This window comes from Schistocerca americana, chromosome 3, assembly GCF_021461395.2.
Source record: "Schistocerca americana isolate TAMUIC-IGC-003095 chromosome 3, iqSchAmer2.1, whole genome shotgun sequence".
NCBI lineage: Eukaryota > Metazoa > Arthropoda > Insecta > Orthoptera > Acrididae > Schistocerca > Schistocerca americana.
Window position 1 is genome coordinate 147,868,442 of NC_060121.1, and position 27,333 is coordinate 147,895,774.

The following is a 27,333-nucleotide window of genomic DNA, read 5'->3' on the forward strand; positions in this document are numbered from 1 at the left end:
ATTTGCCCACCCAGACTGCTCGGCACGAATTCCATCTAACATTTATGGGACATATCACAAGAGGTCAGTTCGTGCACAAAATCCTCCACGGGCAATACTTTTGCAATTATGGATGGCTATAGAGGCAGCATGGCTCAACGTTTCTGATAGGTACTTCCAATGGCTTGTTGAGTCCATGCCTCCTCAGGCTTCTGCATTATGCCAGGCAAAAGGAGGTCCAACATGATATTAGGAGGCATTACATATTTCTGTCACCTCATTGTACATATATCAAAAATGTCATTTGCAATTACAGACAGAACTTTCTAAGCATTTTACTATAAACACAGTAAAAAGCAACACAAAGCAAAGGCTGAATGAAACTAGTTAGGTGGATAGACTATTATTATTATTATTATTATTATTATTATTATTATTATACCATCATCATCATTATCATTAAATAAGTAAATTTGATCCACAAACCTGGTATGCTGGCCACTGATGACGCAGTAGGAATTAGTGATGACGAGAAGAATGGTGCTGAGCCTGATGAGAAATCACTGTTGGTTGCTGTCACATGGGGCGGACAGAAGAGTGATGATGAAGCTGCATCTCCCATGACGTTGGAACCAGACATCAATAAAACTGATGGTGAACTGTCATGGACAGTAGGTCCTGATGATGGAAATGATTGAAATATTGTTCCAGAGCAAAAGCTGTTACCAGCATCACGTGAAAATAAATGTGAAGCAGTGTTCGGAGGCAAGGTACCTAAATGCGTGCCTCCCGAGACCGGTTTTACTGTTGACGGTAATGGTGGCTGCAAGCTAAGAGATTTACCACAGGTATCAGAAGATGTCGGGAGAAGTGCTGGTGGAATGCCGGTAAGTGGCCGATCAGTGGAATTCTGGTGAGTTACAGACATCGTATTAATGGATGGTACACCAACAGAAGACTGGTTTGAACCACGGGCAGCGACGGACGTAAGAAGAGGTGCCAAGCTACTTCCACTCTGGCCTACATGACTGGCAGAAGTTGTCAAGAGCATTGGTGGTATACTGACATTATCCTGTCCCAACAGATTGCTTGTGGTGGATTGAAACAACAAAGATGATTGGTTGCCTGTAGTAATAGTGGTGGCAGGAAAAAGAGAAGATTGGACCTGAGGGAAACTGCTAGCACGACTCGAAGCTGGAGTGAAAATGTTTGATGTCATAGAATTTCCATTGGTATTGTAAGTGCCACTGGAGACAGGAGGAGGGAATAAACTGTGTGTGCTACTAGCAGTTTCTCTGTGATTACAAGTTACTGGAGGGAATAGGGATGAGGTTACAGGTGGTAATATAACAGGCTGACTCGTCTGACTAGGAACGGACGTAAATAATGTTGTTGCTGTAGCTGTTTGGCCATTCACATGGCCACACTGTGATGGGAAAAGTGCTGATGATGGAAGAGGCGTATTATTCTGTGTTTGCATTTGACTGGATGTAGCAGGTGGGAAGAATAATGAAGATATCTGCTGCGTACTGCAACGTGTATCAGGTGTAGTCATCCAATTTACAGGAGCCCTTGAGTGAGTGTTTGTTGAGAGGGTGCCTTCTCCAGGCATACTTGATGCTGGTTTGCAGCTGTTGTACTGAACAGAACTTGGGGTAGACTTGTGGGTTTCACAGGCCACTGATGTCGGTCCTCTCTTGTAGATCTCTGGCTGATAAGAATGTTGAACTTTTCTGTAATTCTCAACCTTGTTTGATCTCAGAGCTGACTTGTAATTGTCAAGACTGAGACAAGCTGGTCCAGGCTTAGAAGCCTGCTCACAATGAGAGGAAGCAGCTAAGAATCTGTAACTATCTTGCTTGAATGACGAAGCCACATTTGCATTATAGCTATTGACTCCATCTGATGTAATTAAATGTTTGCCATTGCTAGGTTTTTCTGTGACTATATTTTGTTTGAATTGTTCCTTTTGATTTGCATGAAAGTCTGGCTTAAAATGGCCACACTGATCCAAAGGTGGAATATCAGCCGCATGACTCTCCTGGCTCGTCCTGTAGACATCACTTCGTACAATTCCAGGTGCCGAGTGATACAAATCAAACTGCGATGACGACTGAGGCTTGAATTTATCATGCAATAATGGTGTTCGACTAAATGCTTCACCACACACAGATGATGATGCTACACTGTAACTGTTCTGAGGCACAGGGCTTGATGTTTGTTTGTAATTTTGACTTTCACTGGTGCGTGATACTACCTCTGCATGTGACGTCATTAACTTGTAATTATTACTTTGAGGTAGAGGAAATTTTTTATACGATTCAGAGCCAACTGACACTGCTGCTCTGTAATTACCATAATCACCTTTCGATGTATCACTGCCCAACTCACTCTGATTGTTTGGCAACGACATCTTGTATGAGCTCTGTTGCAAAGTGTTGTTCTGAACAGATGAAGGCATTAAAGAATTAATTACACCTCGAGATGACACTGTTTCTTGGCCTGTTTCATTTGTAATAGGAAATGAATAACCTGGACCAATCCCTTGAGAATGTCTCAATACTTCAGATGCACAGTCCTTTAGTTGTTGCTGCCCTGTTTTGCATACAGATGAACTTCGCCCACAATTCTTGGCACTGTTGATGTCAATGCCAATCTTTGTTGTAGGAGGAGAGATATTTGGCAAAAATACATCTGAGGAGTTTCGCAAACTTGTAAAATTCTCATTGTGGGAAATATTTGATGCAGCAGCCACTGGTGGGATTGTACTCCATGATAGAATTCCAAAGTTTGAGGAGCTGTTGGCCATCGAGAAGGATGACATGGTTGTAGATTTTACGTCTTCTGCAAATGACGATATCTGAGGAACTGGCAATGCAGTGAAATCTGTACAGCTGAAGCTGTTCACTGGTAAATTCTGCATACTTGCTACTGACTGATTATTGCCACTGAATCTTCCTGCACTGGTGGTCACAGAAACCTGACTAACACTGCTGGTACTCTGCAAATTTTGAGAAATGCTTTGAACAGAAAGTGCAGGCAGTGGTGTTTTGAATAAGTCACTGCCACAATTGTTCACCTTATGAATTCCTGAGCCCAGAGTATCTGACTGCATCAAATTTACAGTAATATTATTTGACTGCTGTGATGAACAAATACCTGATGGAATACTGACAGGCAAATGGCACGTCTCTCTGCTTGTAATGGGATGTTTTGAGAGATTTGTGTACTGGAAACTTTTGTTGTGATCGAACGTTTTATCAAATGGCAAAGATGCTAAACAAGGCTCAGGAAGGGTGAAATTTGTATGAAAACTGTCAGATGTGCCATATGGCATTTTGATGGGACTCGTTTCAACAGCTCTCTTATTTACAGGTCCACACGATTCATATGTAAAAGAGAAACGGTTATTAGTGGGTGTCTTAAACAAAGGCAAATGGTGCTGATCATTTCCAATAGTTGGAAGAGAACCACTTGTTATTTTTGAATAACTGCTGCTATTTGATGTCATAAAGATATTGTTGTTGTTATTGTTGTTATTATTATTATTATTATTATTATTGCTAGACATGCTTTGCTCAGAATTAACAAGTATTTTACTGTTTGGACCGGAATTTGTATCAGATGAACAAACTTGAGTTCCAACACTCCTGCTTTGCTCAGACACCCCAATCTGCAGTAATGATGGTGCACCCTGTCCAACACCACTGTCATCTGGGACATTATCGACTGCTCTTGATCCCCCTGACACAAGAGGAAATGACAATAAAAACTGAGCTGTTGGTGAAATTGATTCAGAGCAATGACCAGTAGGAACATTCAAAGATGCAAACAGATCACCTGCAAATTCAGAGCCACTACAGTGACAGCTTCCAAAGAGATTATGACAGTCTCCCTTAGCAGTTTCTAAAACTCCATCATTTTCCTTTTCATTTACTTGTGAACTTGTGGTCTTTACATCATCAGTGCTTTCATTTTTTTCAGCCTGCCTTTGTGCCTGGTTTGACTTTGCCTGTTGCTCAGAAACTAATTCTTCACTTCTTTTACTTGCACACATATCAATAGTCTTTTCCAGTTTTTGTTCCACATCATGGGACAAATCAGGCATCATTTTACCAGTGACAGTGTATTGTAGAGAATGGCTAGTATTATTCACTTCCTGGGTTAAATGAGTAGACTTTGTTAACTTTTGTTCTACATTCAGGCACTTGGATACCCCTATAACAGTCTTGAAGTCACAGGGTGAGTTATAATTATTATCACCCATGGAATTTTCAGATTGGATTGTACAAACACTGGAATTAGCCTCAGAAACTTGCTGTATATTATAAGACACTGATTCTTCCACTGGCTTTGTGCTTTTACGACCTGTAACTGAAACACTTTCAGATGATGCTGACACACAGTCTGTAACTGATGATACAACAGTACAAATGTCCTTAAGCTGCTTGTAGAGTGCTGTTCCTGCAAGTAAGGGTGTACCACTACTTTTGGAGCTGTTTATATTTTCTATGGCTGATGGTGAAGTTCTTTTTGAGGTAATACCATGTGGAGATACAGGGGGGATTTCAGCACTACTGCTGTAACTAATAGCCTGTTTACTGCTAGCTGAAGGTTGTTCCTTACTTAATGTTTCCTCAGAATGAAGCTGAGACGCAAACAGGATGGTTGCATCAGAGAAGGAATTACCACTAGTTGAATTAGTAGCACTATCCAATGACACCTTCGGTAACTCTTCCGATATCAATGTAACTTTTTCTGCTGGAGGTGGTGTCTTACTCTGACAATTCTCAGTTACAAGTGTATTGTCCTGGCCATTAGTACTTTTTGCTAGTGACTCAGTGGGGCTTCTGGCATTATCTGCAAGTTTTGTTAAATTTTCAGGAACACCTTCATTTAATACTGTTTTGGAAGTGATACCACTAAAGCAGTTGAGATCTGTATCCGAAATTGGTGCTGGAAAACCCTTTTCTTGTGACACCTTCTGATAGTCACTTCTTGTTTTCATTTCTGACTCACAACTATTCTGATCAGTTGCATTTTTTTCATTTTCTGGTGTAGCCTCAGTGTTCAAACTCAATCCTCCTTCCTGTGGAGTTCCTTGTGCCTTTGATTCATAAACTGTTAATTGTGAACCATCACTTATTTCTTTTGCAGTTTTGTCAACTTTCTGCTCATCCTGTGATGTGGGACACATATTATTTAACAGTGTAAAATCAGACTTCTCATTTATAGTTGGTTCCTTTACTGTTCTTGTTCCCTGAGAATTTGTATGTTCCCGAGTGCTTCGTAATTCTCTACTCCCATCTGGTTCATTAAAAATCTGCCGAACACTCTGGTCTAACCAAGTATTCTGAACCAAGTTACACTTCTCGGAATATTTTTCTTGCAATAAGGAGCTACACAAAACATTATTAAAATTGTCATTATCTACACTACTTTTAGCAGCTGAGGTAATATGGTTCATAACATCAAGAAGTTCTTCAGGGACAGATGCATTCTGATCTTCCACACTGTGTTCTGAGGTAGCTGATGAACAGGATCCAGCATTTTGAGTGCTTTCTGATGTTGCATTTGTCACTGAGGTCTTTAATAAAGGTTTTGTTTTACACAATGAATCTACACTATAGCTCACATGACTAGGCAATGTAGATACAACAGTACTTTTAGTATTAGATTTTATCACTGAATCTGAGGTAGAGCATGACTGTTTTGAGGTAGATTCTTGATCAGACAAATTTGTAAACAAATTCACTTCAGTCTTTCCATTAACTTCTTTGCCTTTCTTCCTAGTTAGCTGGTAAGATTCTGGTATATCATCATCACCCCTTTTTCTTTTGTTTCCACCATCTGCGTTATTGGATGTTATTTCTGATGTTTCCACTGTGATTTTGTTTTCATCTAATGGGATTGGTTTATCAACATTATCAACCTTTTCACAGTCAACAACATTTCCCATATCCCCACTGGTTGTAGTACTCCTCAGTTCACATGAGGTACCTGAGCAAATGTCAACATTGCTATGGGAAGACACACTCATTTCTCTATCGTATTGCCCATTGCCAATTTGCATTTCAAATGGAGGTCCATTTGTAGCATTAATTTCAAATGTTGGAATTATATTTTCTGTAGATTTATGATGACTGTCATTAACATTTATGCCTCCACAATCCTCATTTAATTTTTTTATGTTGGAAGATCTTGGACATTTCTCCTGCTGCATTTTTGCAAAAACATCTGCTGCTTCCGCCATATCCACATCATCACCAGTGGCTTTACTTTTAGGATGATCTTCTGTCATCTTCTGACAGGCTTGCTGGCTTTTATCACAACTGATGCTGTTAACAGATTGATCAAACTTTGTTGTTATAATGTGGCTAGTACGTACTTTGTCAAAAATATCATCATGAGCTTCACTTTTGTTCTTTTCCTGTCCCAGCATGGTTGTATTTGCTTCTGTTTCAACAGCAGGTGCTACTCCAACATTTTCGTGTGCAGTTGCTTGCTCACGTGCATCTGATAATGTAAATTTATTATCATGCACAATAATGTTCAACCCGTTTTTTTCCGTAGAAAGTGACTCAGTTGGTCTAGCATTTCCTCCTACATTGACTTTTCTTGCACTGATTGGCTTTTGCACAAGATGCACATTTTTCTTGATTTTGTGATTTTTGCTTGTGTCACGAGTAGCTTTAACTGTTCCCAGTCTGTTGGTAGAACTACTTTTGCTCTTCGTACCTGGGACATCTTTGCTTGGACATGCAGACCGAGGCACAACAGGATGATTAACACGTGTTTTATGCGCTGCCACTGGCCTGCAAGAAAACAAAAATGAATGAAAAGTGCTCCTACATAACTTCAACACACATAAACACTATGAGTGTGTGAAACAGTACAAAATCTTCCTGACTGGATGGAAAGAGCAATTTCATGGTTGCTATGATTTAGCAATTTGTTACAAGCCACAAACATGATTACGCAAAATAACAAAGGTTACAATAAACAATATTCAAGTTCATAATGCAGTACTGAAACCCAGTCACATTCTTAAGTTCTTTAGTTAAAATATTACAAAGCAAACTACAATCTTAATATAATAAGACGTCTTAAGTAATTGTAAATTATTACATATTACAAACAAAGAGAAAAAAGACAACAGGAATATACACCTTTCTGCATAACTGATTTAATTATGTGATACTTAAAGTTTTATGGATCATAAAGCAATCACATATTATGAGCGACATTTCATAAATAATGCACAGATTGGTATTACTGTGGATTGTTTGAAGCAACAACAATGAAAATTACATCAGATGTAGTTAGGAGCTTAAGGAAGAAGCACATTTTCGTCTTTTTGCAGTGTACTCTAAAATAAAATTGGTGAGAGGTAAAATGGATCCTTTAGGGGCCTCGGATACTGTATCTGTTGAATACCATAAGTTGTACATTAAGATTGAATTTTACGCAGCAATAACCCGACAGAAATCCACAGTGCATTAAGTGAAGTTTGTGGTGAGTTTTCGGTAGACCGTAATACAGTTTCAAATTGGTTTAATCATTTTCTCGGTGGTTGTATGAGCATAGATGATAATCCAAGACCCAGAAGACCAAAAACGTCAACAGATGAACTAAGTGTGAAAGTTGTGGCAGGTGCTCTTGAAGAATACTGCAGCACTACTAGTGAGGAACTCTCTGAAGCTACAGGAATTCCCCCAACATCAGCATTCTGTAATCTGACAAACGATTTGAAGAAGAGAAAAATTTCTGCCAGATGGTTCTCACATTCTTGACTGCTGAAGAGATGCAGAAATGCCTGGACATTTCTACCTTGCTCAAATAATGATTCAACCATGGAGGTCAAGGAGTCTTGTGTCAAATTGTTGCTACTGATGAAATATGGATTAGAGACTTTGAACCAGAGTTGAAATCACAGTCCAAAGAATGGAGAGCATCAGAGTCTCAACACCCAAAAAAATTTTGATGTGCTCAATCAAAGCTCAACAAATGATGAATTTTGCTTACAGTCACCAAGGAATAATCAAGACAGGTGGAGTTCCATGTGGAATAAGTGTCAGAGCAGTCTATTATCATACTTTCATGTAACACTTGTGCAGGACAAGTCTTGCATCTAGGTCTACTAAGGCTCATATCCCTGTAATAGAGCTAGATGCAAGACCTGACCCATACAACCTCCCACTAACACCTGCTCCAGCCTGGTCACAAACATCACCTATCCCACCAAAGACAGGGCTACCTGTGAGACCAGTCATGGGATCTACTAGTTAAGCAGCAACCACTGTGGTGCATTCTATTGGGGCATAACTACCAACAAGGTGTCTGTACGCACGAATGGCCACCGACAAACTGTGGTCAAGAAACAGCTGGACCACCCTGTGACTGAGCACACCTCACAACATGATGTTCTTCATTTCAATGACTGCTTCACAGCCTGTGCCATCTGGATCCTTCCCACCAACACCAGCTGTTCTGAATTGCGCAGGCAGGAACCCTCCCTGCAATATATCAGACTTTCCCATAACCCCGCTGGCCTCAACCTTTGTTAGTCATTGTCCTTAACCACATAGCCTCTTCCCTGTTTACATTCTGTCACTACACAGCCCTCTATTCCACCAACACACCCAGGCTTTTTACTTCTCTCCTTTTCCGCTACCTCCCTTCTCTCCCGCACCCTCCAACTAACCTCCCAACAGCATCTGGCTGCCCTACCCCAGCTTGCTCCGACAAAGCTGCACTTTACCATCCCCCACCCCTACCCTGCCATCCCTCTCCCTCCCTACTCCAGCCTCCTCTTTACTCCCACCACCCAGTTGCTTCTCCCATTATGCACTGCTGCTCGCAGTCTGGCTTCAGCTGCCAAAGACTGTAGTCATGTGTATGTGAGCTGCATTTGTGTGAGTGTGTGTGTATGTTGTTTATTTTAGACAAAGGCCTTGTTGGCTGAAAGCTCACTTTCTGACAGTCTTTTTGTTGTGCAACTCAGCATCTCCACTATATGGTGGGTAGTAAAATATCCTTTTTGTAATATTTTTACATTCCAACCTGAATTTTCCATTGTTTGGAATATGAAATGCATCACTAGCTCGGGGCATTTTTCCAGAGGGACTGAAATACGCCGTTGTTAAGCCCCTCTTTAAGAAAGGTAATAAGAGAGATGTCAATAACTACCGACCTGTTTTACTACTGACATCATATTCCAAAATCTATGAGCAGGTGATGTATTCTCGAATAGTATCTCACCTCAGTAACAACATATCCTCACTAGTCACAGTTTGTGTTTCAGAAGAGTTGCCCTATTGAGAATGCCATTTACATTCACACTCACCTAATATCACAGGCATTAAATAATAAAATACAGCTGGTTGGTATTTCCTGTGACCATCTGTGGCATTTGACTGAGTGAATCATAGTATTCTACTAGATAAATTGAAGTTTTATGGGATTGGTGGTACAGCCAACCAGTGGATAATCTCATATCTAACCAAAAGAATGCAGAAAGTTTTACTTAGCAATTCAAAAAATATTGTCCAGGGACATAATTCTGACTGGGGAGAAATCACATATGGAATTCCCCAAGGTTCAATGCAAGGGTCACTGCAAACATTAGTGTAACCAATCCAAGCATACATACAGAAACAGAAGAAATGCTAAACAATGTTCTTAGAAGTACCACTCAGTGCTTTTCTGGAAATGGTCTCAACCTCAGTTTTAAAAAGACACAACACATTCAGTTCTGCACATCTAGGTGTACTACACCAATGATAACTGTAACACATGGAGGAAAAAATTAAATAGGGTGGAAACTTCAAAATTCTTGTGTGCCCATATTGATCAGAATTTAAACTGGAATAACACATTTTGGGACTCCTAAAAACTTAGCTCAAGCACATTTGCACTTTGCATCATTGCAGATTTTGGGGAGAGGCAAATCAATAAGTTGACATATTTCGCACCTTTCCATTCAATAATGTCATATGGAATAATGTTCTAGGGTAACTCATCTTTAACCCACTAGCGCCATGCGTTGCCATATGACAATGTTTGTAACACTTTTTTAAAATTGTTGATTCCACAACATCAACGAAGCGAGAGTGTTGACAGCACTGGATTTCGTTCCGCAAGACTGTAAAGATCACTACAATGCAACAGTTTTAACAATACATTTAAATTCTGCGGCGTAAGCAGTGTTGGAAGTCGTTGTTTGCTGAATGACAAAGAAATGTGGAGTATAAGTTTGAGTAAGTATGTTTTACACAGTAACTTACAATATATAATTTGGTTTTGTAGTATGGTTGTGCTTTAAAAACTCACATATATATTCTTTGGAGGTTACTGCTTGCTGTGAAATAAATTACGTTCATTTAGGCCATTTGAACGTTGGTGATGCCATATGGCAACGCTAGGTGCTTGTACTCAGTAAAAGGACGAATTTACTCTTTTTTGTTTTAGAAGACGTTTATCGTTTGCTGAGGTGCTGGAGATTCTTTATAATGCCAAGAAAGATCGGGAATATTTTGAGACAGCAATAGAGAAGAATGATGGATTATTGTACGCGCGGTCACTGGACAACTCAGTTGTCACAATGATCTCTTCTTCATGTGGTACACAAGAAGTTGGCCAAGTCAAGAGATTCTCGCAACTAAAAAAGCGAAATATAATGATTCCCAGACCAAAACTTGTAGCCAAATATAATACATATATGGGAGGTACTGATCAGATGGATCAGAATCTAGCATGCTATCGCATTGCAATAAGAAGCAAGAAATGGTACTGGTGTCTCTTTACATGGTTGTTAGATGTTGCCATACAAAACAGTTGGATTTTGTACAATAAAGCAAGAAAACAAACTATTTCTCGGCTTGATTTCACGACAGAAGTAGCAACAGTGTACTTGCAAAGACACCAAGCTTTACCAAAAGGAGCCGGGAGACCATCTGCATCAAGGGCATGTTCCGACAGCCATATATCAGATTCAAAGATTCAATTAGGTTTGATAAGACTGACCACCTCGTCCAGCACAAAGAAGGAAAGAAGAAGAAAAGGTGTGCACACAAGGACCGTAAATCTATTGTGAGAACAATGTGTTCAAAGTGTAATGTGGGATTGTGTATTGACTGTTTTATTCCATTTCATGTAAAATAATGCTGAGTTCAAGGTTTGATTTTTGATTATTAATTGTACTGTGTTATAAAGTATCAATAGTATGATGAAGACTGAATAATAAATCTGAACAAAACTTATATATGTAATAAGAAATTTCAAGAACCTACTTATTTTAGTTGAAGTTGTAATCCATATAAATTTAGGTAGTGAAAGCCCCTAGCGTTGCCATATGGCAACATCAAACATCTCGCTAATGGTGGTAATGGCTTTCATCGAAACAACTCTGTTGTGCAATTTATGCCTTTTACAGAATTAATAACGCATTTTTTTTCAAAAAATCACGAAAAAATTAATTCCAGCGCTAAGGGGTTGAGAAAGAAAGTCTTCATTCCTAAAAAACATGCTGTAAGAATAATATGTAGTGCTCACCCACAATCATTTTGTAGAGTTAAATGAGTAGGGCATTTTGACTACTGCTTCAGAGTATATTTATTCCCTCATGAACTTTGTTGCAAATAATCCACTACAGTTCAAAAGGAACAACAGTGCAAATAGTCACAATACAAGGAGGAAAAATGCCGTTCATTACTCCACATTTAAGTGGCTTTTAGTGCAAAAAGGGCTGAACAATGCTGCAACAAAAATTTTTGATCACTTACCTAGTGATATAAAATATTGAATAGACAGCAAAGGAAAATTTGAAAGCAAACTGAAAATGTTTATCCTTGAAAATTCGTTCTGTTCTGTAGAAGAATTTCTATTATTGTAATGTGTAAAAAGCTGTGGGAAGGAATTACTCACTCACATCTGTTTATTAATAAATAAATAAAATTAAAAAACTTATATATGTTCATCATGTAGTCATATTTACAAATTAATTTGAAAGATAATGTAAAATGACTTGTTCCACATCATTACAATTTATTGTGCAAAATGAACATGAAACATGAAACTAATTAGTTAACTAGGCTTTCTGCAAAGTGCTGCATTCACTTAAGTCATTCTCACTGATGTCGTGTTTTTGCTTTACCTAGTTGCTTAGTGTCTGTCCAATGTGATACCGGATCAAATAGACCCACAGATCATTTGGTATTTGGTCATTAATGACACCATCTATTGAACTCGTTACAAGACGAAAACTGTAGAACCTTTCCTCTTGCCACGTTCTTACTCAGCAAGCCACTGTGAAGTGCACGGAAGATGGTACCTCTCATTGTACCAGTTATTAGGGCTGCTTCTTGTTCCATACAAGTATGGAGGGTGGGAAGAACGATTGCCTAAAACAACTCTGTGCATGCTGTAATAGTCAGTCTTGTCCTCACGATCCCTTGATACTCACTTAAAGGTGGATCTTGAAATTTTGGAAGTAAACATAGATGGGAGAGCTTGCGTCTATCTTCAAGCATTTGTCAGTCCAGTTTCTCCAGCATTTCTGTAAGGCTCTTGCTCCGATCAAAGAAACCTGTGACTATATGTGCTGTCCTATTTTCATACAGTATCCCACTGTTAGCCCTGTTTCATGCGGGTCCCACACACTTCAGAAATATTCTACGATGGGTTGCACAAGGGTTTTTTAAGCAATTTGTTCTGTAGACTGATTGCATTTTCCTAGCAACCTATCAATGGACTGAAGTGTGCCATCTGCTTTTCCTACGATGGAATCTACGTAATCATTCCATTTTAAATCCCTGAAAATTGTTACACCTAGGAATTTGTAAGAAATGTCTAATTAATCGTTTACTTTCATTTAGTGATGCACATAGTTTTACTTTTCTGAACATTTACAAAAATTTGCTAAATTTCTACAACTTTGAAATCTTATCAAGAAATGACTAAAAATTTGGGCAACTTTTCCCCGACAATAATTCATTATAGATAACAGTCCCAATTGTAAAAAGTCTAAGATTACAATAAATATTGTCTGCAATGTCATTAATCTACAACATATAAACAAGGAACTCATCACACTGAAATTACTTCCATGCTTGCTCAGGACTTCCCATCCAAAATAACTTGCTGTGTCCTCCCTATCAAGAAATCTTCAATCCAGTCGCAAACTTCACTCAATGTCCCACACAACTGCACTTTCAGTAGTAAGTGTAGAAGTGGCACCGAAGTCAATAAATACTGCATCCACCTCCCTGGCTACATTCATGGCTTTCAGAATGTCTTGTGAGAAACGTGCAAGTTGGGCTGTCTGTGATCAATGTTCTCAGAATTGATGCTGGTTGGCATAGAGGCTGTCATTCCGTTGGGGGTACCTCACTACATTTGAATTAACAAGTTTAAGGATTCTACAACAAACAGATGTCAAGGATATTGGACAGTAGTTTTATGGGCCACATGTGCTACCCTTTCAGTAGACAAGTATGACCCATGCTTTTCCAAATACTGAGCAAGGCTTTCTGTTCAAGAACTGTACAGTACACGGAAGGGTTCACGGTATAATGCTGTACATCAGATTTTGACAAAAATGAGTTTAGTACTATGTTAACAATATAGGAAGAGAGAGAATGATACTACTGCAAAGAAGACACTTCAAGCTGTAGACAGGCACGATTAAAAGACACTTTCAGCCACAGTGTTCGTCAGTACACACACACACACACACACACACATACACACACACACACAAAGCAAGAACACCTCACGCACACACGACTGCTATCTCCACCATCTCGTGCTGGAATGCAACATCACTACTGCAAAGAAGACACTTCAAGCTGTAGACAGGCACGATTAAAAGACACTTTCAGCCACAGTGTTCGTCAGTACACACACACACACACACACACACACACACACACACACACACACACACACACACAAAGCAAGAACACCTCACGCACACACGACTGCTATCTCCACCATCTCGTGCTGGAATGCAACATCATGTGGGATGCAAGCAACAATCTGGAGGGGGTGGGGAAATGGAGAGGGATAGTAGTGTATGGGTGGGTAGAGAGACGAATGCTGTCTGGTGGAGTGTGCAGGGACTAAGACTCCAAGTCTCAAGGGGTTGTGGGCAGCGAGGTGGGGAAAAAAACGGAACAAAAATGAGAGGAGTGGAGAAAGATAGCTGGATTCATTGGCAGAGGGCTGCAAATAAATAAGGTGCGAGACGAGAATGGGGAGTAGATGATAGGACTTAGGGGTGAAAACTATTGGGTGGAGGGTGTGGAGACAGTATGTTACCATAGGCTGAGGCCAGAATAATTATGAGAATGGAGAATGTGATGTAAGGAGTGATGTAAGGATAATTCCCATCTGTGTAGTTCAGAAAAGCTGGTGGTGGAGGGAAGTATTCAGATGGCTCAGATAGTGAAGCAGCTACTGAAGTCAAGTGTGTTATGTTCAGCTGCATGTTGTTCCCCAGGGTGGTCTACTTTGCTCTTGGCCACAGTTTGGCGGTGGCCATTCATCGTGGTGGACAACTGGTCAGTTGTCATTTTAAATCCCTAAAAATAGGGAGTGCTTGGTTGAAGAATTGGCCACGATTTACACCCGGGTCTTCCACAAGGATACAATCCTTGTGGGCTGGAGTTAGGATTGAGAATGGCATAGTGATGGACTAGGCTGTTGTGGAAGTTGGGTGGGCAATGGAAGACCACTTTAGGAGGGGTGGGAAGTATCTCAGATAGGATGTACCTCAGGTAATCAAAGCCCTGGCGAATGATGTGGTTCAGTTGTTCCAATCGGGGCTGGTAATGAGTGATGAAGACATTCATTTCAAGTGTGGTGGAGGATTGGGGTTGTGAGGGGAAATTGCACTGGAGATCTGTTTGCCAACTAGGTCTAGGAGATAGTATCTGTCTCTGAAGGTCTTGCCCAGAGCCTCAGCATATTGCGCAAGGGAGTTTTTGTCACTGCAGATACACCGTCCCCTCGTAGGCAGGCTATATGGAAAGGATTTTTTGGTGTGAAAGGGACGACAGCTGTCAAAATACAGGTACTGTTGGTGGGTTTAATGTGGACAGCGGTGAGGATGGAGCCATCATAGAGTAGGGGGTTAACATCTAGGAAGGTGCCAAGCCAGTTTAAGGAGGACCACGTAAAGCAGATGGGAGAGAATGTGATAATGTTGTGAAGAAACAAAGCTAGGTTGTCTTGGCTGTGGGTCCAGATCAAGAAGATACAATCAATTAACCTGAACCACACTAGGAGTTTGGTGTTTTGGGAGGTTAGGAAGGTCGCCTCTAGATGACCCGTAAAAAGGTTGTCATAGAAGGGTGTCATGTGGGTGCCTAAGACTGTGCCGCAGATTGATTTACATACCTTCCCTTCAAATGAGAGGTAGTTGTGGGTTAGGATATTGCTAGTAAGGTATATGAGGAATGAGGTAGTGGGTTTGGAGTCTGAAGGACGTTGGAAAATGTAGTGTTCAATAGTGGTAAGAGCAGAAAAGGTAGTGATCAATAGTGGTAAGACCATGGGCATGAGGGATGTTGGTGTGTAGGGAGATGGCGTCAACAGTGACGAGTAAAGGGGTGGGGATGATGGAGAGTCAGTGAAAGAAGTGGTTGGTGTCTTTGATGTGAGAGACTAGATTACGGACAATTGCTTGGAGATGTTGGCCAATGAGTGCCGAAATTCTTTCAGTGGGCACACAATAACCAGCCACAATGGGATGCACGGAATTGTTGGGTTTGTGGATTTTGGGGAGCATGTAGAAGGTGGATGTGCAGGGTGTGAAACGTAACAACCCATTAAGACCCACTTAAAACGAACATTTTCCAGTCTAATTCAGGATCGCACATGTAAACAAAATATGTAACTTGGCTACAAAAAATTATAACTGAAAAATAACTGTTTAATCTCATTCACTTCAAAGTGTAGAAGCTCTGTAAATGAAGGGAACAATTCCCATGAAGGGAATCTCTAGTAATTAATAAAAAACTGTAAATGTATTATTGTAATTTCTTATTCGAGAAGTTATTCTCGAATAAAACAACAGACATGTACTAATATCGTAGTGTACTAGCTGTCCTAAAATATACCCACATTTATATATGTATTTTCAATTTTTCTACGTCAATTTTGATTGTTAATTAATCAAAAAATTATTCTAAACAATGCCGAGGATTGTTCGGGATTGTTAAGAAAGTATTAATAGTTACAGCCATGTTGGCAAATGGAGTCAGTACTTTGTGAGATGTTGGACAGAAAGCATGTAGCTAGTTGTGCATAATTTATTTCATTATTGTAAGTACATTACAACTTATTTCAGATTAGTCTAGATGCCTTTATTTACTTTGAGATTGCAATAAATGTTCAGCAGAAACATAATACGGGATAAATTATTTAAAAAATAACTTAATAGTTTTTTTTTTTTTTAACATAGCTGATATCTAGGATTTCTGCTGCAACAGATTGCCGGCTACGATGATTAAAACCAACGCATAAGAATGTTATAGGTGTCACAGGGATGAGGAGGCAAATGAATACAGGGTAGTGGTTCTAGGAAGGACCTAAAGCCTTAAGCAGGTTGGATAATTTATGGAGATGGTGTCTGGAATGCTCCTCCAGCCTAGTCCCACATCCCGTTTCGCAAATTCTGCCTAAACCATGTAATCCCTCCAAACGGCCTAACTGTAAAGATTCCTTTCTCTGTATCTAACCCCTCCTTTCAAAATGCCCTACACCTTTTCAGATTCCGCCAATCCTTGGCCCTCACAAACCTGGTACTGCAAAAACTCATCTCCACGGCACAAGCATCCCAGAACCATCTCTTCTCCCTCTACAAGACACTACTATTGCATAATCCCTACTCCAAACATCGCATCTCCAAAATTGTATTCCTTGCTCTCCAGAACCTGGAGGAGCAATCCAGACACCACTTCCTTGAATTATCATACCTGCTGACATCCTACTGCCACCTTGGGGCACTACTAACCAGCCCCTATCATACCCACAGTGTTCCTCCTCATCCACCCCTCATAGCAGCTAAACCCTGCCTAGCTTACCTTTGCCACATTCCCCAAAACTCCCTACCAACCCTCCACCAAATCTAGGGCCTAAACGTTCCCATAACACATAATCTTTCTACCTGAACCCTGAGCTCCACAGAAGTTTCAGTCCTATCCAAAGGCCTCACTTTTAGCCCTACACCAAAATTTAACCTTTCTGGACTTGTCAAAGCCCTACTCTCCTCCTCCAGATATCTGCAATGGCAGCACTTCTTTGCCACCAATCCCTCCAACCAAAACCACCCTAATCCCAACATTGAGCCTGCCTCTTCCACTTTGTACCACAATCCAACCGTGATCCTCCCTCCCCTCCCACCTAACTAACTGATGGTCACCTTTCAGGAATTCCTCACCATCCTTCCCCAGATCCCTTACTCAGAACACCAACCTTTCAGTAGAAGAAAGAACAGCCACACACAACCTTAAAACAAATCCTGGCCTAAAAAAAAAAAAAAAGAGACACTTCAATCCCTGCTTAAGGCCTTAAGCTCTTCCTAGAACATCTCCCCTGAATTCATTTCCCTCCTCACCCCTATGACACCATGCACATCTACCTTCTACATGCTCCCAAAAATTCACAAACCCAACAATCCTGGCTGATTATTGTGTGCCCACTGAAAGAATTTCAGCACTCATTGGCCAACATCTCCAAGCAATTGCCCATAATCTAGCCTCCCACATCAAAGACACCAACCACTTCTTTCACCGACTCTCCATCATCCCCACTCCATTACTTCCTGGATCCCTGCTCATCACTGTTGACGCCACCTCCCTACACACCAACATCCCTCATGCACATGGTCTTACCACTATTGAACACTACCTTTTCCAACATTCTTCAGATTCCAAACCCACTACCTCATTCCTCATACACCTTACTAGCTCTATCCTAACCCACAACTACTTCTCGTTTAAAGGGAAAGTACGTAAACAAATCCACGGCACAGCCTTGGGCACCCACTTGGCACCCTACTATGCCACCCTTTTACAGGCCATCTAGAGCCGACCTTCCTAGCCTCCCAAAACACCAAACTCCTAGTCTGGCTCAGGTTAATTGATGATATCTTCTTGATCTGGACCCACGGCCAAGACGACCTATCTTCGTTCCTTCACAACATCAACATGTTCTCTCCCATCCGCTTCAAGTGGTCCTCCTCAAACCAGCATGGCACCTTCCTAGATATTAATGTCCTCCTCACTGATGGCTCCATCTGCACCTCTGTCCACATTAAACCCACCAATCACCAACAGTACCTGCATTTTGACAGCTGCCATCCCTTTCACATCAAAAAATCCCTCCCATGTAGCCTGGCTACAAGGGAATGGCGTATCTGCAGTGACAAAAACATCCTTACTCAGTATGCTGAGCGTCTCAGCAAGACCTCCAGATACAGGCATTATCCCCCAGACATGGTCAGCAAACAGATCTCCAGTGCAATTTCCCCTCACAACCACAATCTTCCACCACCCTTAAAAACCAGCCACAAAGGAGTGTCCCCTTCATCACCCAATACCACCCTTGACTGGAACAACTGAACCACATCGTTCGTCAGGGCTTTGATTCCCTACCATCGTGCCCCGAAATGAGGTACATCCTATCCGAGACACTTCTCACCCCTCCTAAAGTGGTCTTCTGTTGCCCACCCAACCTCCGCAACATCCTAGTCTATCACTATGCCGCTCCCAATCCCAACCCCTTCCTACAAGGATCATATCCTTGTGGAAGGCCCAGGTGCAAAACCTGCCCAATCCACCCACCAAGCCCTCCTATTCCAGTCCAGTCACAGGTTTATCCTACCCCATCAAGGGCCAAGCCACCTGTAGAAGCAGCCATGTCATTTACCAGCTCTGCTGTAACCATTGCACAGCTTTTTATATTGGTATGACTATCGACCAGCTGTTCACCAGGATGACTGGCCACTGCCAAACTGTGGCCAAGAGCAAAGAAGACCACCCTGTAACACAATATGCAGCTGAACATAACACCCTTGATTTCAGTAGCTGCTTCACTACCCAAGCCATCTGGATCCTTCCCTCCATCACCAGCTTTTCTGTACTGTGCAGATGGGAGTTTCTCTTACAGCACAATCTCCACTCTCGTAATTATCCCAGCCTCAAACCATGGTAACATACTGTCCCCACACCCTCCACCCAACAGTTTCCACCCCTTATGTCCTATCATCTCCTCCTCATTTTCTTCTCCCACCCCATTTATTTGCAGCCCTCTTCCAATGCATCCATCCATCTTTCGCTGCTCCTCTCATTCTTTGTTCCTTCTTTCCCCACCTCACCTCCTTGCCCCACAACCTCCTGACTGCACCTGTTGGAGTCTAGTCCCTGCACACTCCACCAGACAGCATTCATCTCTCTCCCCACCCGTACACTGCTATCCCTATTCTTAACCCTTCCCCTTTACCTTCCCCACCCCCTCCAGATTGCTGCTTTCATCCCCACATTATGTTGCATTCCAGCTCGAGATGTTGGGAGTTGGTAGTCAAGTGTGCATGAGGTCTGCTTGCTTTTGTATATATGTGTGTGTGTGTGTGTGTGTGTGTGTGTGTGTGTGTGTGTGTGTGTGTGTTTACTGACAAAGGTTGTGGCCAAAAACCTTTTAATCATGCCTGCCTGCAGCTTGATGTGTCTTGTCTACGGTAGGTAGCAGTCCATCTTTATCTACGTTGTTGATATTCCTATCTGGTGTTTGCATGTATGGAAACTGCTCTCTTTTAGCTGGCATAGTGATTTATGTGCTTGTATGCACAACAGCATCACAGATGGCACCACAAGTTCTACTGTGAAATGTTTTGAGTGATACATGTTATGGCAAAGTAAAGAAGTGAAGTAAGTCTAATTTGCACCCCAGTGCCATTAAACAAAATCAGATTTTCTGTTCCACCACTGAGAAGATTTCCTTGTTTTATTATTATTATTATTATTATTATTATTTTGTAGAGAAGTTTGTTTTATTTTAACATTGACAAAACTGGTTTCGGGTAATTTTTGTATTATAACAATGTCTAACTTGAATTCAGAGAAATTTTGTCTCATGATATTGTCTAAATTGTTTTCATATAAATTTTGTACGATAATATTGTCTAGACCAGTGTCTCTCAAAGCAGGGCCCACGGACCTCTGGGGGTCTGTGGGACCTAGCCAGGGGGTACATGACATCTAAAAATTGAAATGCATTGTAATAACATAGTACTCACAGCTGTTATGCAAGAAGTATTTTTCACTTACTAAAAAGAAAGAAATTAGAAATTATACCAACATTTGTAAATTTAAATGTTATCCTACTTTCTGCCCTGAAGCCAGTTGACCACTGCATAGAACTATTTCAATTGAGAGAAATTCTTTCTTTATTAGAGCACTTTTTCAAAAGCAGTTGTACATTTAACTGCACAATGCCTCAGATTTCAAGTGGCAGGATGCTCCCACAACCACCTCTTAAATTATTTCATAGATCTGCCGTTACGAGTAACTCTTGACTTAAATTCTGTGTGGTTAATGTAAAATTGTCTTCGAAGATAGATCCCAACATAGAAATATGAAAATTGCTTTGATTCAATCAATTTGTGTAAAGATTACAAATATCAAAATAACATACATAAACGACATTGCTTTGTCACCGCTTCTGTTCCAGCAAGAATAAGAACAACTCTGAAACTATAATACTGCACTGTGGTCTTATTATTGTTGGAGCAAAAATTTTAGGCTTCATTATTTTCCACAAGTGATCAATTAAAAAATAAAACTTAGGACTTCCTGTATTGCTAAGCAGCAAAGAGAAAATACATTCAACAGTGTTCTTTTTTCTTCAGTAGCAAGATCATGTGATAAGACAGGAAAAACATGTTTTAACTGCCCCTCACCTTTTCAAGTTTGTATTGCCACTTTACAAACCCCTGATGTTTTCGAAGCTAGATAAAATAATAAGCTTGATCGCGCTCATTTTCTTTGTCAACTTAACTCAAGTGGAATTTAAGTATTATGTCACCGCACACACCTCTGGCCTCAACAAATGGCATACGTCATGTTTTTCCCCTTCAACATCCTATTGAACAACAGACAAGGAAAAAAGTTTTACTGGAAAAAACCGGTATTAGAGACAGTCATAGATGTCTCGTGTTCACGGTATAACACATCCCACATGAGTGGAGAGGGATAAACAGCAGATGTATACACACTGATCAGTCATCAGCCACTCATTTCCTGAAGTGGCCAACATTTTCTAGTGTGCCATTAATTGTTAGGTTTGTAATGGATTGATGGTTGGAATAATCTGTAGTAAAATGAAAGACTATTGGTGATGTTTAAGTCAGACAATGCTTCTGCAAGCAGTCTTTCATGTTTGCTAGCTACTACAAGTGAATGTGAAGAAAAGAAGAGAAAACTATGCAGGTAATGTGATAACTATCTTTGTTATGGATTTACATACATACGCAGTGATGACAGCCAACAGCTGCGAAAGTTATGTGTAAAAATAATGCAAGTGATGCAGCTGCTAAGGAAATAAAACTAAATTCCCCATTCCAACAATACAGTTAAAAGAAGAACTGATAATATGTCTTTCAATGTAAAAGAACAATTAATTTCAAATCCCCAGGCAGAAAAGCTTAGAGAAACCAAGAATGAAGAGTGATAAATTTCAGATTCTGGTTCAGAATACCATTCATTCAAAAGTGAGTCTAATGAATTTTATTTTATTCCTTACAACTTGGTGAATGTACAGACATAGATAGAGAAGCAAATCTGTTGGTTTTCACCCACTTTGAGTGTAATGAGACAATCTGTGAAGCACTTTTGCTCTGTACGGAGATTCTTCGAACAATGATAGGAGATATGTTTTGTGCACTTAATGAGTTCACGATATTACATGGAATAAATGTGTAGCTACCACTCTGGATGGCCCACATACTTTTACTGGTTTGAAGACATGCCTAATGGCTTGGGTGAAACCTTTAGCACCAGAATTAAAGTGTACTCACTGTTTCATACACAGAGAAGCTTTAGTAGCAAGAAAAATGCCTGAGGATTTGAAATGTGTTTTGGATGAAGTTACAAAACTTTTTAATTTCATTAAATCACAGTTTTATGTGAAGAATTTGGCAATGAACATACTGAAATGCACTGGTTGTCAAGAGGGAAAGCTTCATGTCATTTTTTTCAGCTGCGTGATGAAGTGTGCTTGTTTCTTTTAGACAAACAACATTCTTTTTCAAGCAACAAATTGTGGGATTTTGATTGGTTGTGTAAAGTGGCCTATTTAATGGATATTTTCTACTTTCTCAACGAACTTCATATAGACCTACAAGGAAGAAATGTTAATAACTACCAGGTTCAAGAGTAAAGTTGAAGCTACAATTAAGAAACTGTAGCTGTGAGCAGTACAAGTACAAAGCAATAATCATACACTATTTGCAGTACTCAAGTATTTCACTGATTCTTCAGGTGAACAACTTTCTGCTGAAGTTCACAAAACACCTGTAGGACACTTTAGCTGCAAGTTTTTCGGGAATATTTCCCTGTTCCACAACCTGGTTATTGTTGGATTGAAAATCCTTCTTCTAATGCAGAAATCCATGACATACAAGGAATGACTGTCTCTGACACAGAACAAGAACAGCCATTAGAACTACCATGCGATACTTCATGGAAGCACATTTTCAAAGAAAATGAACTTAGTAGTTTTTGGTTGTGTGTGCACTGTGAGTGTGAAGAATTGTCTAAAAAGCTTTGCAACACTTGAGGCCTTTCCCTATTAGTTATTTATGTGACCAGACCTTTTCTGTTCTCTGCAGTATTAATACCTTAAAGTGAATTTTCTTAATGTGGAATCGGACCTAGAACTGATGGTGACAAAACCTATTCCAGATTTCACTGGAATTATGGAAACCCCCCCCCCCCCCCCACACACACACAAATTTTTGATTACCATACTTATTGTACTCTGCTGTACTGTATTACTATATTACTGTACTGTTACCGTACTGTAATTTATAATATTTTGAATTGAAATTTTGTTCACCAGGCAACGATAGAGTATCTTAAGGATAAATTACTTATTGAATCATTTTTCTCGATCTTTTTCTTGTCATTGGTAACTCTAATTAGTACATTTTTTTTAAATACCATGTGAAATTTTAGATAGCTTGTCCACAGATCACTTTCCACATAAAAAGGGGGTCTGTGTTATCAGAAAGTTTGAGAACCACTGGTCTAGACTGTTTTCAGCCAAGTTCTATATTGATTGGCGGCTCCATGGAGTGCTGTGAGCACAACGACCATATATGTTAAATTAAAAGGAGGTCAGCGTTGGCCGTAATATTGATGTTTTATTGATGGCAGAATCGATTTTCGATCACATAGTTATCACCTTCAGTAAGGATATGTACAAGAAGCGATAACAACATTGTGATCACTTCTCAGTTTTGGTTATTGATAACTTGATACCAGTGTCTGAGTTTAATTTGTACATATCAGCACTGAAGATGATAACTATGTGATCAAAAATAGATTCTGCCATCAATAAAACATCAATATTACGGCCAACGCTGACCCTCCTTTTAATTTTTAAGTTCTATATTGCTACACTGTTGTCTAAACCATTTGATCGTTACTGGTGTTTGCATGAGCTTATGATTTTGGTCAAATGAGTAATTCAGAAAAGCTTAGAGAAACCAAGAATGAAGAGCGAGAAATTTCAGATTCTGGTTCAGAATATCATTCATCCAAAAGCGAGTCTAATGAAGAATATGAGCAACAGCAATCACATGGCAGAAAATCACAGAGAGAAGATAGAAGACAGTAGGGAATGGCAATTGAGTCTCAATGTAGACAAGTGTAATGTGCTGTGGATACATAGAAATAAGGATCCTTTATCATTCAACTACAATACAGCTGGTCAGCAACTAGAAACAGTTAATTCCATAAATTATCTGGGAGTAGGCATTAGGAGTGATTTAAAATGGAATGATCATATAAAGTTGATCGTCGGTAAAGCAGATGCCAGACTGAGATTCATTGGAAGAATCCTAAGGAAATGCAATCTGAAAACAAAGGAAGTAGGTTACAGCGCACTTGTTCCCTCACTGATTGAATATTACTCACCAATGTGGGATTCGTACCAGATACGGTTGATAGAAGAGATAGAGAAGATCCAACGGAGAGCAGGACGCTTTGTTACAGGATCATTTAGTAATCGCGAAAGTGTTACGGAGATGAAAGTTAAACTCCAGTGGAAGACTCTGCACGAGAGACGCTCAGTAGCTCGGTACTGGCTTTTGTTGAAGTTTTGAGAACATACCTTCACCGAGGAGTCAAGCAGTATATTACTCCCTCCTACGTATATCTCGCGAAGAGACCATGAGGATAAAATCTGAGAGATTAGAGCCCACACAGAAGCATAACGACAATCTTTCTTTCCACAAGCAATACGAGACTGAAATAGAAGGGAGAACCGACAGAGGTACTCAAAGTACCCTCTGCTACACGCCATCAGGTGGCTTGCGGAGTATGGATGTAGAGGTAGATGTAGATGTAGATGAAAGTGAAAAGGAATTGAGGTGAAGCATACTATATCTAGAAAACGTAAATCACTTTCTGCTAAGGTCTTTTGTAATGATGATTGCCACTGTAAACTACAATGTGCTTCAAAAATAATTGAAGAAGAAATTAAATTAATTTTTGATTGTTGGAGGTAAATGTATCTTTTATCTCTCAAAATGTCTAGATAGGCACTGATCAAATCAGAATCTCCTGCAGCAAGAAGACCACAAATAGTAACTTGACCTCAAAAGGCTATATTAATGAATACACGGTGTCTCACAAAAGACGCCCGGAAGGTGTCCACGGGTTGCGCAGCATAGCCATAGGCCGCCACCACGGCGTGCACCACTCACCACCATGCCTGACTCTCGAACACTAATCTGCTGGTAGTCAGTTGTGCACGTGTTTCCCCAGAGTTAAAGCATAAACAACACTGCCAACTGATTAATTTAAGTTTAGATTTATTTACAGTAGGTGCCAAAAATGATGTCCCTCTGTGGTATGAGCAGTATGACATCTGTACATGTTAGCAAACACGTGACGAATTTCGGTAGTCGAAATCTGGGAAATGACTAGCCAAACTCTGCCTTCCAACCCCCTGAGCATACGGGGATTTGTTGTGCAGACCCTGTCCTTTACCATTTCCAAAAAATAAAAGTCACATGGATTTAGATCTGGAGAACAAGAATACCAGTCAACTACCCAATCATCAAAAACACTTTGTATTGCTGTCATAGAAGCACTGGTGATGTGTGGTCTACATCTACATCTACATTTATACTCCGCAAGCCACCCAACGGTGTGTGGCGGAGGGCTCCCTGGTCTTGTGGTCTTGCATTGTCCCGTATGAAATAACCATACATCTTTATGTTAGGTCATAGCTCTAAAAAAAAGTGCAGTATATTGTTCACATAGCTGTCAGATCATATTGTTTTGTGGAAAAAGTTTGATCCAATAATTTTTCATGCACTAACCAGACACCGCACTCCTGTTTTACATCATGCAGAGGTTGTTGATGTGATTCATGAGGATTTTCGGGGCTTTGATGTCAGTTGTTCTGAGAATTTACGTACCCTGACAAATACAGCCATGCTTCATCAGAAAGAAAAGCATCTCAGGATAAACTTCCCCATCATGCACAGACTGTAACAGCCAGTTGCAATAATGACATCGAGCAACGGTATCTCAGTCCTTCAGTTGACTCATTACTGTTACGAGGTTTGACCGGAAAATACGTATAAAAGTTGAATATTAACTTTATTTTATAATTATTCAGGTATTACAATATGGTCTCCTTCAAAGTACTCGCCCTGAGACGCGATACACTTCTGCCAACACCGTTTCCACTGTGGATAACATTGCTGAAAGTCTTCAGCTGTGATGTTCAGTTGCCGTGTCGTTTCCGCCTTGATGGCTTCCACATCTCCCAAGTGCCGCCCCCGAAGCACCATTTTGCATTTTGAGAACATGAAGAAGGCACACGGGGCTAAATCGGGTGAATAAGGCGGGTGGTCTGTCACAGTGATTGACCTTCGGGCCAAAAACTCACGCACAATGAGCGAAGTGTGAGCACGCGCATTGTCGTGATGAACGACCCACCTGCCCCCTTTTGCCAACTCCGGTCAAACTCGGGCCACATGAGCTCTGAGACGTGTCAGAACTTCAACGTAAAAATTTCCGTTCACTCCATGGCCGGGAGGGACAAATTCCTTGTCAACATGCCCCTAGAATCAAAGAAAACAATCAACATTGTCTTCACATTGGACATTGATTTTCGCGACTTTTTTGTTCTCGGTCCTCCTGCTAGTTTCCATTCCTTGCTTTGAGATTTGAGCTCCACATCAAATTCGTAAAACCAGGAATCGTCTCCAGTGATGACTCAGTTGAGAAAGTCCCCTCGTTCCTCTGCTTCCAACCAATCCTCACAGCACTCAACCCTCTTTGCTTTCTGTTCTGGCATCAAGAGCTTCGGTACGATTTTCGCACACAATTTCTTCATTTCAAGTTTTTGTGTCACGATTTCGTGAATGACTGTTTTGGGGATTGACAGCTCGTCAGCAATCATTCTGACTGTCAATCTACGGTCTTTAAGAACACAAGCCCAAATTCGTTCAACATTTGCATCGGAACTCGATGTCGACGAACGTCCTGGGCGAGGGTCATCGTTCACTACTTCTCGCCCATCCCGGAACCTTTTTAACCACTTGTTCACGGTTGGTTCCTTCAGAGAATTGTCCCCGTAAACCTGTTTCAAACACTCAAAAATCTCACGACCATTCTTGCCTAGCTTTGCATGAAACTTGATGTTGACACGCTGTTCCTCAATCAGAGAGAGCTCCATGCCGACGGCAGGTGAAAAAAGGTAACTGTCAACAAGCTGCCGCACACTCCCACCTTCACGCAGAGTGCTCTTACTCGAACTGAGCATTGATGGGACTGATTACAGCAGTAGTCCCACCTGGCGGTGACTGCAACTTGTAACATAAAGACATTATTGAACTTTTATACGTATTTTCCGGACAAGCCTCGTATTTTGTTTGGTTTCAATTTGAGTTTGTGCACAACTTTGTGAGTGGATGCTCTTGACACACAAGTCTGAAGAGGCAAAGGGCACAGAGATTTTCTTGGATTTCTTTCCAAGTCCTCCCCTATTGTGTCTAATTTATTTTCGGTTAAAATACTATGTTCTCTAGGCCTTTGTTTGTGTAACATAGAT

At 40.5% G+C, this 27,333-nt stretch overlaps 1 protein-coding gene across 1 annotated transcript in view; it reads right to left on the bottom strand.

Moving 5' to 3' along the window:
- The window catches only part of LOC124605930 (mucin-17-like), a 121,745-nt gene that overhangs the window by 69,181 nt on the left and 25,231 nt on the right, over positions 1 to 27,333 (bottom strand). The window contains exon 5 of the mRNA XM_047137887.1: positions 466 to 6,794. Within this exon, the coding sequence (XP_046993843.1) occupies positions 466 to 6,794 (6,329 nt within the window). The remainder of the gene's footprint in view (positions 1 to 465; positions 6,795 to 27,333) is intronic.